This window comes from Heptranchias perlo, chromosome 2 (genome assembly GCF_035084215.1).
Source record: "Heptranchias perlo isolate sHepPer1 chromosome 2, sHepPer1.hap1, whole genome shotgun sequence".
In the NCBI taxonomy this organism is placed as follows: domain Eukaryota; kingdom Metazoa; phylum Chordata; class Chondrichthyes; order Hexanchiformes; family Hexanchidae; genus Heptranchias; species Heptranchias perlo.
Genome location: NC_090326.1, coordinates 133,519,428 through 133,533,645, shown reverse-complemented (window position 1 = coordinate 133,533,645; position 14,218 = coordinate 133,519,428). Strand labels below are relative to the sequence as shown.

General features: G+C 41.9%; 1 protein-coding gene across 1 annotated transcript in view; it reads right to left on the bottom strand.

Annotated features, from left to right (window-relative positions):
* The window catches only part of rab18a (RAB18A, member RAS oncogene family), a 60,831-nt gene that overhangs the window by 35,944 nt on the left and 10,669 nt on the right, over positions 1 to 14,218 (bottom strand). Inside the window, exon 3 of the mRNA XM_068007168.1 lies at positions 12,328 to 12,389. Within this exon, the coding sequence (XP_067863269.1) occupies positions 12,328 to 12,389 (62 nt within the window). The remainder of the gene's footprint in view (positions 1 to 12,327; positions 12,390 to 14,218) is intronic.

The following is a 14,218-nucleotide window of genomic DNA, read 5'->3' as shown; positions in this document are numbered from 1 at the left end:
ATACAGGCCTAGTCGACTCAATCTCTCCTCATACGACAATCCTGCCATCCCAGGAACCAGTCTGGTGAGCCTTCGTTGCACTCCCTCTACGGTAAGTATATCCTTTCTTAGGTACGGAGACCAAAATTGTACACAATACACCAGGTGCGGTCTCACCAAGGCCCTATATAATTGCAGTAAGACATCTTTACCCCTGTACTCAAATCCTCTTGTAATAAAGGCCAACATACCAATTGCCTTCCTAATTGCTTGCTGCACCTGCATGTTAGATTTCAGTGACTCATGTACAAGGGCATCCAGGTCCCTTTGAACATCAACATTTCCCAATCTCTCACCATTTAAAAAATACTCCGCATTTCTGTTTTTCCTACCAAAGTGGATAACTTCACATTTTTCCACATTATATTCCATCTGCCATGTTCTTGCCCACTCACTTAGCCTATCTATTTCCCCTTGAAGCCTCTTTGCATCCTCCTCACAACTCACATTCCCACCTAATTTTGTGTCATGAGCAAATTTGCAAATATTACATTTGGTCCCCTCATCCAAATCATTGATACAGATTGTGAATAGCTGGCCCAAGCACCGATTCCTGCAGTGCCCCACTAGTCACAGTCTACCAACCTTAAAAAGACCCGTTTATTCCTACTCTGTTTTCTGTCTGTCAACCAATTCTCAATCCATGCCAGTATATTACCCCAATTCCACGTGCTCTAACTTTGTTCACCAACCTCCTGTGTGGGACCTTATCGAAAGCCTTCTGAAAATCCAAATACACCACATCCACTGTTTCCCCCTTATCTATTCTACTAGTTACATCCTCAAAGAACTCCAATAGGTTTGTCAAACACGATTTCCCTTTCATAAATCCATGTTGACTCTGCCAAATCCTATTATTATTTTCTAAGCGTCCTGTTATCACATCCTTTATAATAGATTCTAGCAATTTCCCCGACTACTGATATCAGGCTAACAGGTCTGTAGTTCTCTGTTTTCTCTCTCCCTCCTTTCTTAAAATAGTGGGGTTACATTTGCTACCCTCCAATCTGCAGCAACCATTCCAGAATCTATAGAATTTTGGAAGATGACAACCAATGCATCCACTATCTCTATAGCCACCTCTTTCGTAACCCTGAGATGTAGATCATCAGGTCCTTGGGATGTATCGACTTTCAGTCCCATTAATGTCTCTAGTACTATTTTTTTTTATTAATACTAATTCATTTCAGTTCCTCATTCTCGCCAGACCCTTGGTTCTCTAGTATTTCTGGGAGGTTTTTTGTGTCTTTTTCCGTGAAGACAGACACAAAGTATTTGTTTAATTTCTCTGCCATTTCCTTATTCCCCATTATAAATTCTCCCATCTCTGTCTGTAAGGAAGCCACATTTGCCTTTGCCAGTCTTTTCCTTTTTACATACCTATAGAAGCTTTTACAGTCCATTTTTATGTTTCTCGCTAGTTTACTCTCATTCTATTTTCCCTTTCTTTATCAATTTTTTGGACCTGCTTTGTTGAATTCTAAAATACTCCCAATCCTCAGGCTTACTGCTTTTTCTGGCAACTTTATATGTCTCTTTCTTTGATTTAATACTATCTTTAATTTCTCATTAGCCACGGTTGGACCACTTTTCCTGTTGGGTTTTTAGGCCTTAAAGGAATATATTTGTTGCAAATTATGTATTAATTCTTTAAATACTAACCATTGCCTGTCTACAGTCATGCCTTTTAATGTAGTTCCTCGGTCAACCATAGCCAACTGGCACCTCATACCTTCGTAGTTTCCTTTGTTTAGATTTAAGACCCTAGTTTCAGATTGAACTACATCACTTTCAAATTTAATGAAGAATTCTATCATATTATGGTCACTCTTCCCTAACGGCATAAAGTACAAAAGGAACTAAGTTATGCTAAACCTTTCTAAAGCACTAGTTAGGCCTCAGCTGGAGTATTGTGTTCAATTCTGGGCACCACACTTTAGGAAGGATGGCAAGGCCTTAGAGAGGGTGCAGAAGAGGGTACTAGAATGGTACCAGGGATGAGGGACTTCAGTTATGTGGAGAGATTGGAGAAGCTGGGGTTGTTCTTAGAACAGAGATGGTTAAGGGGAGATTTAATAGAGGTGTTCAAAGCGATGAACAGTTTTGACAAGAGTAAATAAGGAGAAACTGTTTTCAGTGGCAGGAGGGTCAATAACCAGAGGACTCAGATTTAAGGTGATCAGCAAAAGAGCCAGAGGCGACATGAGGAAACATTTTTTTACGCAGCGAGTTGCAAAGATCTGGAATGCACTGCCTGAACGGGCGGTGGAAGCAGATTCAATAGAAACTTTCAAAAGGGAATTGCATAAATACTTGAAGGGAAAAAGTTTACAGAACTATGGGGAAAGAGCAGGGGAATGGGACTAATTGGATAGCTCTTTCAAAGAGCCAGCATAGGCACAATAGGCCAAATAGCCGCCTCTTGTGCTGTACCTACTACGATACTGAAAGAGTCACGAATAACATCCTTGGTGACTGACTGCCGTACGCATCCCTCCTCCTCGATCTCTTATTTGATGCAGTTGGCCACACATTCTACTCCGTTGCCTCTCATCCATTGTCCAGCTCCATGGGGCTGCCCTTGCATGTTCCCACTTCTACCGGTCTGAATGCAGCCAGTGCATCTCCAATAATCACAGAATCATAAAATTTACGCAACAGGAGGCGGCCATTTGGCCCATCGTGTCCGCGCCGGATGAGAAACAAGCCACCCAGCCTAATCCCACTTTCCCGCATTTGGTCCATAGCCCTGCAGGTCACGGCTTTTCGGGTGCACATCCAGGTATTTTTTTTTTTAAATGAGTTGAGGGTCTCTGCCACTACCACCCTCTCAGGCAGTGAGTTCCAGATCCCCACCACCCTCTGGGTGAAAAATATTTTCCTAATTTCCGTTCTAATCCTTCTACCAATCACTTTAAATCTATGCTCCCTGGTTATTGATCTCTCCACTAAGGGAAATAGGTCCTTCCTATCCACTCCATCTAGGCCCCTCATAATTTTGTACACCTCAATCAAATCACCTCTGTTCCAAGGAAAACAACTCCAGTCTATCCAATCTGTCGTCATAGCTAAAATTCTCCTGTCCTGGCAACATCCTCGTCAATCTCCTCTGTACCCTCTCTAGTGTAATGTGACGACCAAAACTGGGCGCAGTATTCAAGCTGTGGCCTAACTAGTCTTTTATACAGTTCCAGTATAACATCCCTGCTTTTATATTCTATGTCTCAGCTAATAAAGGAAAGCATTCCATATGCCTTCTTAACCACCTTATCTACCTGTCCTGCCACCTTCAGGGATCTGTGGACATGCACTCCAAGGTCCCTCACTGCCTCTACACCTTTCAGTATCCTCCCATTTATTGTGCATTCCCTTGCCTTGTTTGCTCTCCCCAAATGCATTACCTCACACTTCTACGGATTGATCGCCATTTGCCATTTTTCTGCCCATCTGACCAGTCCATTGATATCTTCCTGCAGTCTACAGTTTTCCTCATCACTATGAACCACACGGCCTATCTTTGTGTCATCTGCAAATTTCTTAATCATACCTCCTATGTTTAAGTCCAAATCGTTAATGTACACCACAAAAAGCAAAAGATCTAGTACCGAGCCCTGCGGCACCCCACTGGAAACAGCCTTCAAGTCACAAAAACACCAGTCGACCATTACTCTTTGCTTCCTGCCACTGAGCCAATTTTGGATCCAATTTGCCACATTCCCTTGGATCTCATAAGCCTATACTTTTTTGACCAATCTGCCACGTGGGACCTTGTCAAAAGCCTTGCTAAAATCCATGTAGACTACATCAATTGCGCTACCCTCATCGATCCTCTTTGTCACCTCCTCGAAAAATTCAATCACGTTAGTCAGATTAATGGCTTCTTCTCCTTCCTCATCACCTCCAGAGTCCCCCAAGGATCTACCTGTGGCTCCCTCATTTATATTCTGCCCTCCGTGATATCACTTCCAGCCAGAGGGCAGCTTCCATATGTAAACTGACAACACCCCAGCTCTACCTCTCCACCACGTCTCCCCACCCCATGACTGCGCTTTCAGACTGCCTGCCCAACATCTAAGTCATAGATAAGTCACAACTTCATCTAACTGAACACTGGGAAGATCAAAGCTATAATTTTTGGACTCTGCCATAAATTGCACTCTCTTGTCACTGACTCCCCAACCACTGGCTCAGATTAGGAGGACAGGTTGCATAAACTTGGCTTGTATCCCCTGGAGTTTAGAAGGTTGAGGGGATGATTTTAAAATGATGAAGGGGTTTGATAGGGCACTTACTGAGAAACTAATTCCTCTGGTGGGGGAAGCCGGAACAAATGGCATAACCTTAAAATTAGAGCTAGACCAATTCGGAGTGAAATCAGAAAGCATTTTTTTTAAAACTCAGTGGAAATCTGGAACTCTCTCCCCCAAAAGATGCTGGGCCAATTGAAATTTTCAAGACTGACAGCAATAGATTTTTGCTGGGTAGGGGAATTAAGGGATATGGAGCAAAGGCGGGTGAATGGAGTTGAGGTACAGATCAGTCATAATCTAATTGAATGGCGGGACAGGCTCGAGGGGCTGAATGGCCTACTCCTGTTCCTATGTTTTATTATTGCAATTCTGACTCATGCCAAGATGCTGGAAGAGATAATGCCTTCCAGCCCACAGCTTTGGTTCAAGGAATGGAGGGCATGGTCTCTGGTACAACTGGATGTCATTATGAAAATAATGACATCCGTTATATTACTGTTGATTCGTGAGTTAGTCCCTAAAGAAACAGCTTTATGACCTACGAATGATGCTTAGCTATGGCAGTGTGCTTGACTTATGTTTCTAGATCAGTCAAAGCAACAAATCAAACACCTTTCCCTAATATAAAGAGAATTTACTTCCCCATGTGCAAAAACAAGACATGTTCCTTTAGAAAGTGGCAGACATAGCCTTCTCACAAGAGACCCATCTCGGTAGTGTAGATCAGAGAATCTGAAGAGTGGATAACCATTCTTTCCTCTGGGAAAGGTATGGGCTGATAAAAGCTTATGATTCTGACCACAAAACTAAACAATCAATCGAGATGCTAGTACTTATGCTCAAACATTGAACTTTTAGGAAAGATTTTTTTTCTGGCATCGGCCGCTGTACCCGTAAGAGATTTTAATTGCATTCTTAATCGTCCAGTAGATAATTTAACAAATATAATGCACCCCTTGCAAAAGGATCAAGACCCTTAATGACGTCAGCTGTGCAGATACAAGCTTCGTGCATATACATTAGAAGTGCAATCAGACATTCTTGATTTTTACGCCAGTTCTTAAATCATGCTTCTGAATCAATTATTCACCACTCCCAGCCCGCCCACTTTCCCCAGTTTGTTGCAATCCAACATGTGAAATTGGGTCAACTGTATGACCAGATCACATTGCAGAACCCTGTACCCTTTCCATGGGTGTTCTGCCAGGGAGCTTAAGTCATACTTCAACAGCTCCTTCTTGGGTGACCAGATTTTTGTTTCACATTACAAATCAAATTGCCATGTTCTTGGAGAATAACCTCAAGATGGGAATTTTGCCAATTCTCCCATGGGAAGTGGCCAACGCAGTTATTAGAGGCAATATTACATCTCCAGAAAGAAATTGAAAGCCTTGGCCTCCCAAAAAATTCTGGAGGAAAGGACTAAAACAGCTGGAGTCATCAAGAGTTCATATTGCTCTATTACAGGCTCAGATAGAGATGGCTGTTCTCCTGACCATACAGGATATGCCATTCAGTTCAAAAATATTAATTATTACAAGCACATAGGCAAGGCAAGATACTTTTTGGCACACGTACTATGCAAAAAAAATCTAATTGGGCTACTTCACCGACGTACTATTAGGATGATCAAGCTACTACTGAGTCCAAGGCAATCTCTCTGGAATTTTAATAATCCAATTTTAATCTAGGCTAATCTGTATCATGTGCTACAATGGTCATAAATGATTATTTTAAATTAAATTGGAGGATGCCGATTGATACTTGTTGAATACTCCCCTCTCACTGGACAAAGTCCAATAGACTTAATGCAGGCAGGGAAAGCCCCAAATCCAGAAATATTCCCCATAGTTTATGATATTTCCATAGAATCATAGAAAGGTTACAGCATGGAACGAGGTCATTCGGCCCATCGAGTCCGCGCTGGCTTTATGCAAGAGCAATCTAGTTAGTCCCACTCCGCCGCCCTATCCCAGTAGCCCTGCAATTTTTTTCCTTTCAAGTTCCCTTTTGAAGGCCATGATCAAATCTGCCTCCACCACCCCCTCAGTCAGTGCATTCCAGATCCTAACCACTCGCCGTGTAAAAAAGTTTTTCCTCATGTCACCTTTGGTTCTTTTGCCAGTCACCTTAAATCTATGTCCTCTGGTTCTTGACCCTTCCAACAACGGGAACAGTTTTTCTCTATCTACTCTGTCTAGATCCTTCGTGATTTTGAATACCTCTATCAAATCTCCACGCAACCATCTCTGTTCCAAGGAGAACCACCCCAGCTTCTCCAGTCTATCCACGTAACTAAAGCCCCTCATCCCTGGAATCATTCTACTAAATCTCTTCTGCACCCTCTCTAAGGCCTTCACATCATTCCTAAAGTGCGGTGCCCAGAACTGGGCACAATACTCCAGTTGAGGCCGAACCAGTGTTCTCTAAAGGTTCATTGTGACTTCCATACTTTTGTACTCTATGCCTCTATTTATAAAGCCCAGGGTCCTGTATGCTTTCTCAGCCTGCCCTGCCACCTTCAACGATTTGTGCACATATACCCCCAGATCTCTCTGTTCCTGTACCCCTTTTAAGAGTTGTGCGCTCTAGTTTATATTGCCTCGCCTTGTTCTTCCTACCGAAATGCATCACTTCGCATTTTTCTGGATTAAATTTCATCTGCCATGTGTCCGCCCATGCCACCGGCCTGTCTATATCCTCTTGAAATCTATCACTATCCTCCTCACTGTTTACGACCCTTCCAAGCTTTGTGTCATCTGCAAATTTTGAAATTGTTCCCTGTACACCCAAGTCCAAGTCATTAATATATATCAAGAAAAGCAGTGGTCTCAGCACTGACCCCTGGGGAACACAGTATACCTCCCTCCAGTCCGAAAAACAACCGTTCACCACCACGCTCCGAATCCTGTCCCTTAGCAAATTCTGTATCCATATTGCTACTGCCCCCTTTATTCCATGGGCCGCAATCTTGATAAGCCTACCGTGTGGCACTTTGAAAGTCCATATACATATCAACTGCATTGCCCTCATCTACCCTCTCTGTTACCTCACTAAAACACTATCAGGTTAGTTAAACACGATTTGCCTTTAACAAATCCGTACTGGCTTTCCCGATCAATCCATCCTTGTCCAAGTGACTGTTAATTCTGTCCCCGATTATTGTTTCCAGAAGTTTCCCCACCACTGAGGTTAAACTGACTGGCCTATAGTTGCTGTGTTTATTCTTACACCCTTTTTTGAACAAGGGTGTAACATTTGCAATTCTTCGGGCACCACCCCCACATCTATGGACGTTTGGAAGATTATGGCCAGTACCTCAGCAATTTCCACCCTTACTTCCCTCAGCAACCTGGGATGCATCCCATCCGGACCGGGTGACTTATCTACTTTAAGTACAGCTAGCCTTTCAAGTACTTCATCATTTTTTAGCCCATCCAGTATCTCAACTATATCTTCCACAGGGATCTGTCTTGGGGCCTCAATTATTCATTATTAACGACTTAGATGAAGGCATAGAAAGGCTCATATCTAAGTTTGCCGATGACACAAAGATTGATGGCATTGTAAGCAGTGTAGATGAAAACATAAAATTACAAAGCGATATTGATAGATTAGGTGAATGGAATTCAATGTAGACAAATGTGAGGTCATCCACTTTGGATCAAAAAAGGATAGAACAGGGTACTTTCTAAATGGTAAAAAGTTAAAAACAGTGGATGTCCAAAGGGACTTAGGGGTACAGGTACATAGATCATTGAAGTGTCATGAACAGGTGCAGAAAATAATCAATAAGGCTAATGGAATGCTGGCTTTTATATCTAGAGGACTAGAGTACAAGGGGGCAGAAGTTATGCTGCAGCTATACAAAACCCTGGTTAGACCGCACCTGGAGTACTGTGAGCAGTTCTGGGTACCGCACCTTCGGAAGGACATATTGGCCTTGGAGGCAGTGCAGCGTAGGTTTACTAGAATGATATCCGGACTTCAAGGGTTAAGTTACGAGGAGAGATTACACAAATTGGGGTTGTATTCTCTCGAGTTTAGAAGGTTAAGGGGTGATCTGATTGAAGTTTATAAGATATTAAGGGGAACGGATAGGGTGGAGAGAGAGAAACTATTTCCGCTGGTTGGGGATTCTAGGAGTAGGGGACACAGTCTAAAAATTAGAGCCAGACCTTTCAGGAGTGAGATTGGAAAACATTTCTACACACAAAGGGTGGTAGAAGTTTGGAACTCTCTTCTGCAAATGGCAATTGATACTAGCTCAATTGCTAAATTTAAATCTGAGATAGATAGCTTTTGGCAACCAAAGGTATTAAGGGATAGGCCCTTATGGAGTTAGATCACAGATCAGCCATGATCTTATCAAATGGCGGAGCAGGCACGAGGGGCTGAATGGCCTACTCCTGTTCCTATATCAAACCAAAATGCATGCATATTAATACACAGGGTATCATAGTAGGTACAGCACAGGAGGAGGCCATTCGTACCTGTGCCGGTTCTTTGAAAGAGTGATCCAATTAGCCCCATTCCCCAGCCAATTTCCCTTCAAGTATTTATCCAATTCCCTTTTGAAAGGGACTATCGAATCTGCTTCCACCACCCTTTTAGGCAGTGCATTCCAGATCATTACAACTCGCTGCATAAAAAAATGTTTCCTCATGTCGCCTCTGGCTCTTTTGCCAATCACCTTAAATCTGAGTCCTCTGGTTATCGACCCTTCTGTCACTGGAAACAGTTTCTCCTTATTTACTCTGTCAAAACCATTCATGATTTTGAACACCTCTATCAAATCTCCCCTTAACCTTCTCTGTTCTAAGGAGAACAACCCCAGCTTCTCCAGTCTCTCCACATAACTGAAGTCCCTCATCCTTGGCACTATTCTAGTAAATCTCTTCTGCACCCTCTCTAAGGCCTTGTCATCCTTCCTAAAGTGTGATGCCCAGAATTGAACACAATACTCCAGCTGAGGTCCCACCAGTGTTTTATGAAGGTTTAGCATAACTTCCTTGCTTTTGTACTCTATGCCTTTATTAATAAAGCTCAGGATTCAATATGCTTTTTTTAAAAAAAAGCCATTACAACTTGTCCTGCCACCTTCAAAGATTTATGTACATACACCCTCAGGTCTCTGTGTACCTTAACTCCCTTTAAAATTGTACCATTTAGTTTATATTGCCTCTCCTCATTCTTCCTACCAAAATGCATCACTTCACACTTGTGTTAAATTTCATCTGCCATGTGTCTGCCCATTTCACCAGTCTGTCTATGTCCTCCTGAAGTCTGTTGCTATCCTCCACATTGTTTACAACATTGAGTTTCGTGTCATCTGCAACCTTTGAAATTATACCCTCTATACCCAAGTCCAGGTCATTAATATATATCAAAAAGAGCAGTGGTCCTAATATTGACCCCTGGGGAACACCACTGTATACTTCCCTCCAGTCTAAAAAACAACCGTTCACCACTACTCTGCTTTCTGTCCCCTGGCCAATTTGGTATCCATGCTGCCACTGTCCCTTTAATGCCATGGGCTTTAATTTTATTAACAAATCTATTACGTGGTACTTCATCAAATGCCTTTTGGAAGTCCATATACACCACATCAACCACATTACCCTCTTCAACCCTCTCCGTTACTTCATCAAAGAGTTCAATCAAGTTGGTCAAACATGATTTTCCTTTAACAAATCCCTGCTGACTTTCCTTTATTAGCCCATACTTTTCCAAGTGCCAATTTAGTTTGTCCCAGATTACTGTCTCTAAATGTTTCCCCACCACCGACGTTAGGCTGACTGGCCTGTAATTACCGGGTTTATTCCGCTCCCCTTTTTTGAACAGGGGTGTAACATTTGCAATCCTCCGGCGCCATCCCCATATTCAAGGAGGATTGGAACATTGTGGCCAGAGCCTCTAATTTCCATCCTTACTTCCCTCAGTAACCTAGAATGCATCCCATCTGGAGTGGGTGACTTTTCTACTTTGAGTACTGCCAATCTTTTAAGTACCTCCTCTTTATAAGAAACAAAATTGTCCAGTTTGTACCCACCTGCATCAGTTATTCTTCTGATGTACCCCACTGCTTTAACAATTGCAGGATCTCTGGCTCCAACTGTTCCTCTTCAGCATGGATATCCAGTTTCTCTATAACTCCATCCCTCACCCTCCTCACCAAGAGGGTCCACAATCTCTTCATTTTTTCCTCCATCAGAACCCCAACCAGTTTCCATCTGCTGCCATAGTTTTCAAACTTAATTCCACACATTTACTCCACAATCAAACATAACAACATGGTAACCTGAAGAGGTTCTAGCTACAATATTACTCAAGCACATTCCTTGATTTCATCCTCTATCACATTGATAATTATGATGTGGAGAGGCCGGTGATGGACTGGGGTTGACAACTGTAAACAATTTTACAACAACACCAAGCTATAGTCCAACAATTTTATTTTAAAATTCACAAGCTTTCGGAGGCTTCCTCCTTCCTCAGGTGAATTCATCCTCCGAAAGCTTGTGAATTTTAAAATAAAATTGTTGGACTATAACTTGGTGTTGTAAAATTGTTTACATTGATAATTGTGCTAGTGCTGTTTTCTGCCCTCACTCCAACATGGGGTAGTTCATGAACTACACTTCCCATTTTCACCCCATCTCTCAATTTTGCTCTGGCTCTCCCATACCATTTCCAAATCCCCCTCCCCCCATTTCTGACAAGGGTGTTTTGTAATAAGAGTTAACCTATCTAGCAAGTAGCTTTCACCAACTGCTCTCCTTGCCCTCTTTGTTTTGATCAGTCACGTAAATGGAGCTCTCCAATGTTATGATAAAAAGTCCCAGCTCATGTATCTTAAGCTGGACAATTCTCTGGCACAAGATTCTGTTAAACTGTGGTTCCTCAGTGCTAGGTTTACCATCTACCATTGCCCCTCTCAAGGGGTAAACCTGAGTCCACAAGATCTGAGTCTTTTGAAGTTACAGGACATAAAGCTCTTCTTTTCCATGGGTTGTCGTGTTCAAATCCCACCATGGTCTCACTCCTCCCTATAGCTGTAACCTCCTCCAGCCATATAATCCTTCAAGAACTCTATGTTCCTGCAACTCTGGCCTGTTGTGCATCCTCCACTTCCTTTGCCACACCATTGGCGGCCCTAAGCTCTGGAATTCCCTCCGTAAACCGCTTGCCTCTCCACCTCTCTCTCCTCCTTTAAAATGATTAATACCTACCTCTTTGAACAAGTTTTTAAGTCAACCATCCTAATATCTCCTTCTTTGGCTCAGTGTTAATTTTTGTCAGATTAAGCTCCTGTGAAGCGCCTTGAGATGCTTTCTGAGGTTATAGGTGCTATATAAATGCATTTGTTGTTGTTATATTCAGACTGGCCTGCTCAGTAATGAAGGGAGAGAGATTTTTTTACCTGTATTTTCTCACATGTTGCCTTGATTTTACCTACAATAAACTTAAGTTATTACAATGTTGCTGCGATTAATCATTGTACATGTAAATCTCCCACCATGTTAAATCTAAGCAATTTCTAAAATGAAATCAGAAAGATAAGCAACAGGGAAAAGTCAGGAGTTACTACGGCTAGGAAACTTTTTGAAACAGGGACACAGCAGCAAGGGACATTCCAAAGCAGCTCTTTCCAACAACTGAAGAGGATGAACAAAATAGGACCAGTACAAGGAAATCACAGGAGCCATACGATTAAACAACACAAAGTGTTGCTAAAGGGTCAAGCAGCCTGGATGAAGTGGGAAAAGTTACCTCGTACATTTACTGAGTTAACAAATAAACTAAAAACAGGAGTAATAGCATTTTTAGGGCAGCACTGTTGGTGTTAACAGCCAATACACAGTCACGATATTGCCTTTATGTATAAATCTACACAATAACTCCAGGTCATGATCTTTTTTATTCTGGCCCAACAGATTTCTCCTTTGGAATTTAAAATGTTTATGTTCTGTATTTGAAACAGAGATCATGTGGAAGTGCAATCTAAAGATCTCATTCATTCAAATTCCTTACTCACCCATATTGCAAGTTTTGCTTTATTTCCATCAACTGCAATCGTTTTCACTTTGAAGTCAACACCTGCAAAAAATACACATGTATAAATTCTTAATCTGCGAACCTCAAGGTTGAATTCTGAAACAATTGCCCAATTTATATGTCTAACAGGATCCTTGATCAATCCCAGTCTGTTCTGAACCTTTTCTCCACCTTTCCAGCTTTAGCATTTAAAGATACTGAACAGACTGAACTGAAAAGAATGCTGACATCTTGATTTCCACAAGTAATCCACTTATAACTCCTCTGTTTTTATTCTTTTTAATTTATCAGGTGATGTTTAGAGGAGGTCCAGCTCTCTAACATTTCTCAATCCAGTATCAGTATCTGTAACCTAGATTTTCCAGTATGAGTACAGTTTACATCCAAATGATTGGAAACAGATTTTACATAGACAGAAATGAATGAGCTACCTGCACCCAATTTTCTACAGTCAGCTTATTACCATAGGCCCAGGGTGCAGATTTGGATGAATGCAGGAAGCATACTAGTAGTGGGAGCAAAAATTGTAAGTGAGATTTAAAGAAATGGGGACAATTAAACAGGAGTGTCAAATTAGAGGGCAAAAATTATTAAACCCTTTGGAAAGACTCAAAGTATCTCATCCCAATAGCAGTCTTTGCCAAAGCTGAAGGGAGAGTGGATGAAGATGTAACAGGCAAAAATAAAGGGAAAGGAAACCCAAAGTGGAGCCACAAGTCTGGCGATGCAGCAGCCCCTGCTTGACAACTGAAGTGGAGGCGGTTGCCTTCTGCAATTCCACAGCATCATTCCCATAGATAAACACTGTAGCATGTCTGTAAGGTAGTGGATCCAGATTTCAGACCACAGCTGGCTGTTACTGTCACTGAATGTGCCAACCCTATGGTTCATGGTGGATGCCAGTGTCCTTGCAGAAGATGGCACAGCTCTAGATGTCAGGAGGTGGTTCTTTTCCCAGAGAATAGTGGACCCACCCCTCCTTTCATTATTCTTTCACTTCTTATGGGCTTATAAAAACCCTCGTTATTTCATCAGTCTTCTTTCATACTCTCCCATAACATCCTAACCTCCCTTTTTCCTTCTCCTCTGCAGCTTTTTTATTTCTCAGTTTTCTTCTGCATTATCCCCACAATATTTATCATATGCCTCATTTCAAAACTTTTTTTGCTCTAACTTCTCTTTATCCATGGAAAGCCATGTTTTTGACATACCCACTTTACTCCTATTTAGAATGCATTTTAACCTGTATCTTATCCATCTTGTATTTAAATATTTCCTACTATGGGTCCATTATTTGATCTGCTTTTTTTCCCAACCAATTAATTTGAGCTAGGTCCCTTTCTATTAAATTAGTTAATTTCCAGTCCAACATCTTTATCTTGGTCTCCGCTTTTCCTTTATCGAAGGAAACCCAAGTGCCCCTACCTGCAGATCACTTGTCCTGCTTCATTGGGCAAGAGCTAGTTCTTTGAAGAAGTAACAGAGAGCATTCATGAGGGTAATGTGGTTGATGTTGTGTATATGGACTTTCAAAAGGCATTTGATAAAGTATCACATAAGAGATTTGTAAGCAAAATTAAAGCCCATGGGACTAAAGGGACAGTGGCAACGTGGATACAAAATTGGCTAAACTTCATCTCCAATCCCAGCTGGGGTTACACCAAACGTGCGGTGCCCAGAAATGAACACAATACTCCAGGTGAGGCCTAACCAGTGTTTTATAAAGGATCCCATATGTTTTTCTAACAGCCTTCTCAACTTGTCTGGCCACCTTCAAAGATTTTTTTTAAAATTCGTTCATGGGATGTGGGCGCCGCTGGCAAGGCCAGCATTTATTGCCCATCCCTAATTGCCCTTGAGAAGGTGGTGGT